The following is a 6399-nucleotide window of genomic DNA, read 5'->3' as shown; positions in this document are numbered from 1 at the left end:
CGCTGCTAGCAGGCAGGCAGAGTGAGCGGGTGTGGCGGACGGACGGGAAGTGGTGGTTTTTGTTTTTTTTGGGGTTGCGGGGCGAGAGGCAGGCGACCGACAAAGTTTGCTCGCGACGGAGAGATGTTAGTGGCCCTGAAAAGGGCCGTTTTTGTTTGTGCGGTGCGGTGCCGCGGCGCGGTTTAGGCGCGCTCGCCGCGGATGCGGCGAGCGAGCTGGATGTCCTTGGGCATGATGGTGACGCGCTTGGCGTGGATTGCGCACAGGTTGGTGTCTTCGAAGAGGCCGACGAGGTAGGCCTCGCTGGCCTCCTGCAGGGCCATGACTGCGGAGCTCTGGAAGCGCAGGTCGGTCTTGAAGTCCTGGGCGATCTCGCGCACTAGGCGCTGGAATGGCAGCTTGCGGATGAGCAGCTCTGTGCTCTTCTGGTAGCGCCTGATTTCTCGCAGGGCGACGGTGCCCGGCCTGTAGCGGTGGGGCTTCTTGACGCCTCCGGTGGCGGGCGCGCTCTTCCTCGCCGCCTTGGTGGCGAGCTGTTTGCGCGGCGCCTTTCCGCCGGTGGACTTGCGGGCCGTTTGCTTTGTGCGGGCCATAGCGGTAGCGGAGCGGCGTGCGTGGAGGTTAGGTGCGGCGCGGCGTCCGGTGCTGCCTTGACAACGGGCCCGCGCGACTCCAGCGACTCCGTTACTCATGTGCCTACCTGAGGCACGTGTGTGTGCAGGGTAAGCACTTGTGTGCTGTTCCTGCAGGACCTGAAAGAGATGTTTTTGAAAAGACTTCCTAACTGTTGTTGGGGTCCTCTCGGTGTTTATCTCGTGGGTCCTGGTGTTGTTGGGGGAAGGGTTATTCCCGCAACAGGTCCGGCCAACGGGTAGTTGGTCGATGGTGTTGCTGCTGGCCTAAGCCCCGAATGAGCCGATTGCGGGATTGACCCGCTTTTTGGTAAAACTGGCGTGCTAGGACTCGGAATCGGTCCCGCAACGTCAGGATGCCCGTGTCTTCATGGAGAAAGGTGGTTGGGTAGAACCTGGGAAGGCCCAGCGCAAGCTTCAGCGCCTTGTTTTGCACGCATTGTAGCGATCGTATCGAGGAGTCGGCGGCATTGCCCCACACCACGGCCGCGTACTCTAGCACTGGACGTACCAGTGTCAGATACAGCGTGATGCCGTGACGGGAGGGCAATGTGGACTCCGGGTTTAACAAGGGATAGAGTGCACGAAGTCGCCCTATCGCCTTGTTTCGGATCCACTGGATGTGTGGGGCCCAGGTGAGCCGCTGGTCTAGTCTCACTCCGAGGTAGGTAGCTGTTTTTGACCACGGGATGGGGCCTCCCGCGATGTGTAGGGCTTCTAGGTTTGGCGGCACTCTGCGCTTCGTGAACGCCACCGCCTGGCTCTTGCCAGCGTTAAATTTAAGGCGCCACATGGTGGCCCAAGCACCAAGCGCTTCACATCCTTGCTGGAGGCGACGCCCCATGGTATGCGCGTTCATGCTCCGGGTGAACAGAGCAGTGTCGTCCGCATAAAGGGCCAACTCTACTCCGTTCACTCGCGGAGCGTCGGCGGTGAAGAGCGAGTAGAGTATGGGGCCTAGTACCGATCCCTGCGGTACGCCGGCACGTATGGGTCTGTTTGTGGACCTTCCCTGTTCTGCCCGGACGTGGAATGTCCTGCCAGATAAGTAGGACCTGAGAAGCACTCCGTGCGACGTCGGTACCCCGAGTACAAACAACTTGTAGACGAGGCCGTCATGCCACACGGAGTCGAAGGCGCGTGAGACGTCCAGGAATACCGCCCCGAGGTATTCCCTCGTCTCCAGCGCCCTCATAGCTGGTTCCACGAGGCGGAGCAGCTGGTGGGTCGTGGAGTGACCTCCACGAAAACCAAACTGTTCGTCTGGCAGTATGTCTTCCTGGTCCACGTGTTGCAGAAGTCGCCGCACGTAAAGTCTCTCGAAAACCTTCGAGAGACATGGGAGGAGGCTGATGGGTCTGTAGCTGGATGGCGACCGGGGGTCCTTGTCCTGCTTCGGGATGGCCACCACTTCGGCATGTTTCCACACCGAGGGGTAGACACCCGAGGCCAGGATTTCGTTAAAGACTGTGGCCAGGTATTGCTCGTACTCCTGAGGAAGATTCCTAAGGAGTGAGTTCGGGATGCCGTCGATGCCACCTGCCCTCCGGGCGTTGAGCGATCGGAGTTGCAATGCGACTTCTTCGGCGGTGATGGGGTCTATGCTGTCACCCTCCTCTCGTGCGTCGAGGAAGACTGGGAGACGTTCTTCCACTAGACGGACGTGGGCCACGTCGATGTCTTCTACCACGGGTCGGAAGTTTGCCTCAAAGGTGTCCGCTAGGACACTTGCCTTGGCGTCCGGCTCGCAGTAGTGGTCCTGACCGAGTTTCAGGGGAGGAATGCGCTGCCTGCGGCGCAGAAAACCTCTCACGACTCGCCATGCACTGCCGTCATCTGGGTCGAGGGACTCGACAAGGTCGGCCCATGCTTGGTTGCGGTGTTCGCGGACGGCCGCAGTGATGGCACGACGCATGCGGTTTACGCGGCGTTTCGTTTCTGGCTGTCGCGTTATTTGCCACTCACGGAAAAGATGGTTCTTCGCCACTATAAGCTCCCGTATTGCTTGCGGGAGGCGTCGCGACCTGTCTTGCGGCTGACGTGTGCGACCAGGTGTGGCAGTCTCTGCAGCTCGCAGGAGCGCCTGATTTAGGGAGGTGATGGCGGCTTCCGCCCCCACCTCCTCCGGATCAGGGGCATCTGTGAGGTACTCCCGTACCTCGGTTTGGAAGTGCTCGACGTTGATATTTTTGAAGGATGGACGACCGGCCCGCACCGCCGCGCCGACGACGTCTATGTCAAAGATCACCGGCAAGTGATCTGATGACAGAGCCGTCCTCGTCTCGGCAGTCGTAAACCGATCGACCCCCCTCAGTATAGCAACGTCGAGAACGTCTGGTTGTCCGCGCACTGGGATGTGGGTTGGGTCGTAGGGCCCTAGAATGATGGCGCCGTGTCTGAGGGCGGCGCGTTCAAGTCGGCGCCCGCTGACATTTGTGAGGCGGGAGTTCCAGTGGGCGGACTTTGCGTTAAAGTCCCCCCCGATGAACAGCCTCCCCTCCATGTCCAGTAGGGTGTCGAAATCGGCCTCTTGCAGAACACCCCACGGCGGCCGGTATGCCGCCACGAAGGTGATCTTGCCGACAGACGTGTTGACGGTCACGCCGGTGGCTTCAATGTGCTCGAGTCGTGGCAGCTGCACCGGGTAGTGCCGCAAGGACGACCTAACATACGCCGCCGTTCCGCCGCCGTGGGTCGGCCGGTCAGTGCGGTAGCAGCTGTAGTTTGCGACCCTGACATGCACACCGGGTTTTAGGAATGTTTCGCAGACGAGGCAGATGTCTACTGCCTCGCTGTATAGAAATTCCCTAAATTCACCCTGCTGCGGTATAAGACTGTTTGCGTTAAAAACGCAAATAGTCAGGCCATGGGTATGGTCGTTATCCATGACTGGGGGGCTGGGCGACGGCCTGGAGGGCCGTCGCAGCTGCGGAGACTAGACTGGGTAGTTGTGTCATGATTCTGTTTAATGTTTGCAGTAGCGTCTGCAGATCATCTGTGATAGCGCTCGAGGCCGCGGGGGCGGGTGGCGCTGGGGCTGTACTAGGCTGGCACTGTTTTGCGATGGGTGTCTGCGCAGCAGGGGCAGCCTGTCCTTTTTCGGCGCGGGTCGTGGGGGGCGGTGGGAGTAGCCCAGCAGCACTGGGTTCCGTCTGTGTGTTGGTAGGTGGTTGCAGGTTGCGGGCGGGTAGGCGGCGTTCACCGCGAGGCGGGGCCTGCTGTTCAGCAGCCCGTCTCCCGGCAACGGACGCAAAACTGACTCCTGGCTGCACTTTTTTGGCGGCCTTGCCACGCTTGCGGGATTTGAATGCGTTACAGCCCCTGTAGCTGGCAACATGCGGCTCACTGCAGTTGCAGCATTTGGGCTGTTCGTCGCGCTTTTTTACGCAATCACGGCTTTGGTGTGCACCTGCACACTTTACGCAACGCGCGGGCATGGTGCAGTTGTGTGCAACATGGTCTAAGCCTTGGCAAGAGTAACACTGAAGCCTCTTGCCTTTGGCCTTGAGTAGTTCGACTGAGACGTCGATGTCCGCAATTTTGTCGAGTTGGAAGATTTTCCTGTTGTCCTCGTTGTCCACTAGGACGACAAGGAACAACGGCATCTTTTTGTGCGTACGCGGCGATGTCATTAATTCTACCGTGCGCGCGGAAAAACCCGACTCCGCGAGTTCTTGTTTAAGGTGGGCAGGGTCCATCTTGATTGGCTGGTGGCGTATAACCACCTTTAGTAGCTTCAGGGACTCGGTGTTGTGGGTATAGCAATGGAGTCCCTGATCCCTAACGAGATCCATGAGCTTTTTGTGCTCGTCTATGGATGTTGGGAGGATCTTGTAGACGTTATTCGCTTGGACTTTGAATGACTTTACTTCCACCACTTCTTTAATCATGCGGCGGAGGTCCATGAACTCGTCGTCCCACGTCACGACTACTGGAGGGGGGCGTGTGTGTTTACGTGCTGGGGCGGCGGGTTCCGCTTCCATGACAACTTCGGTTGCCTCTGCGAACCGATTTGATGTGGCTGGCGGTGGGGCGAGCACCTTCTCCAGCCTTTTGGGCTTGGCAGTGTGCCGCCGGTTTGGTACGGTAAAACCGTCTTCCTCGGCTGCAGGGGGCGCTGTGGGGGCGTCTGCAGCAGCAGCCTTCTTTTTTGTTTGGCGCCCTTCAGGCGCGGTTACTGCGGTTTGTTCCTCAGAGTCAGAGGTGGCTGGTCGTTTCCGTGATGCCTGTTGCACATCCATCGGCATTTCTGCCGATAGAAGTGTCCCCAGGTTGGCTTCAGGAATTTCTAGTAGAACTGGCGTTGTTGGGTGCCGTGTTGGGTTGGGGTGGTCGCTGTCAGTCAGTCTCTGCGCGGCGAGGACTGGCGCGCTAGCGGCTTCTTCACTGGAATTGTCCGTTGGGGCGATCAGCAGCGCACTGGCTTCTTGAGTAGCCAAGACTGGTGACGCAACACCATTCGGGGCCGCCTCCGCCAGAGCAGCAACATCTTGAGTTGCTACACCCAGCAGGGCTCCCGGCGGAACAATCACCTCTTCTATGGCCGAGCGCGGCAGTTCACTCAGCGGAAAGGAAGACTCTGTTTGCGGCTGTTGTGCCCGGGCGGCGGCTAAGTCGTGGCGCACGAAATGTGCGTACGCCCTTTCCGCGGCCTCTTTTTCTGCGGGTGTTTCTGGCTTTGCTATGCGATTCATAATCACATACAGCTCAACGGCAGAGATGGGGCGGTAGCCTGAGGGGGCGCAAGAAGCGCCGACCGTGGACGCGGTATCTCTGTGGGCGGGTGGTGTGGCGGATGTTGCCGCCGACAGAGTGCGGTCTGTCGTGACAACATCCTCTATGGCGGTTAGGCAGCTATTATTTGGGTCCATGGGGCACCTGTAATTGAGAAAGAAAAGATGTAGATATCTAACTCTAGTGATCGCGGACTGGTCCCACGTGAAGGGGGTCCTGGATCAAACGGGCCCGCGCGCCTCCGTGCTGCGCTTATATGCCCTCGGTTGCGCGTGGTGGGGGGAGGGCGGGCCAGAGTCTATATAGGGGGGCGGCGGGCGCGCTGGGCGCAGACCGTAGCCGACTCGCGAGCCGCTGCAGCTGCTGTTTGTGCACGTTTTGCTTTGCCCGAGGAAGGAAGGATGACAGGCCGCGGCAAGGGAGGAAAGGGGCTCGGCAAGGGTGGCGCCAAGCGGCACCGCAAGGTGTTGCGCGACAACATCCAGGGCATCACGAAGCCCGCCATCCGCCGCCTGGCTCGCAGGGGCGGCGTGAAGCGCATCTCTGGTCTGATCTACGAGGAGACCCGCGGGGTGCTGAAGGTGTTCCTGGAGAACGTGATCCGCGACGCGGTGACGTACACTGAGCACGCCAAGCGCAAGACTGTGACGGCCATGGACGTGGTGTACGCCCTGAAGAGGCAGGGGCGCACCCTGTACGGTTTCGGCGGTTAGGCTGCGTCGCAGCGGGCGCTGGCCTTCCCGCGGCCGTGCTTGTGGGTGGGAGAGACTAGAAAACGGCCCTTTTCAGGGCCACCACACTGTTCGGAAGTTGAAAAGTGCGAAAGAGTCTGTGTTGTTGCTGCGTGTGTGCGCTGTGTTGTTTGTTTGTTTGTTTGTTTCTTTCTCTCTTTCTTTCTTTGTTTCTTTCTTTCCGTTTGAGCGACGTGATGTGACTGGGAGGGGAGAAGGAAAGGAAACGTGTCATGTGGCTGGCTGTGTGTGGAGCTGCTTCGTTTGTGTGTCTTTGTATCGACCGCGACGGAGGTGGCGGG

General features: G+C 59.5%; 1 protein-coding gene across 1 annotated transcript; it reads right to left on the bottom strand.

Moving 5' to 3' along the window:
- Window positions 1-3511: 3511 nt before the first annotated feature.
- Window positions 3512-5510, bottom strand: LOC126439242 (uncharacterized; the record flags this gene model as incomplete). Its single annotated transcript, XM_050090556.1, has 2 exons — window positions 3512-4009; window positions 4502-5510. Coding segments are annotated over 2 exons (1507 nt in total), but the record flags the coding sequence as incomplete, so codon positions are not given.
- Between the last annotated feature and the right edge of the window lie 889 nt (window positions 5511-6399).

The sequence above is a fragment of the Schistocerca serialis genome, unplaced genomic scaffold (assembly GCF_023864345.2).
Source record: "Schistocerca serialis cubense isolate TAMUIC-IGC-003099 unplaced genomic scaffold, iqSchSeri2.2 HiC_scaffold_1298, whole genome shotgun sequence".
Taxonomy (NCBI): domain Eukaryota; kingdom Metazoa; phylum Arthropoda; class Insecta; order Orthoptera; family Acrididae; genus Schistocerca; species Schistocerca serialis.
The sequence above is the reverse complement of the archived record's forward strand: the minus strand, read 5'-3'. Positions and strand labels throughout refer to the sequence as shown.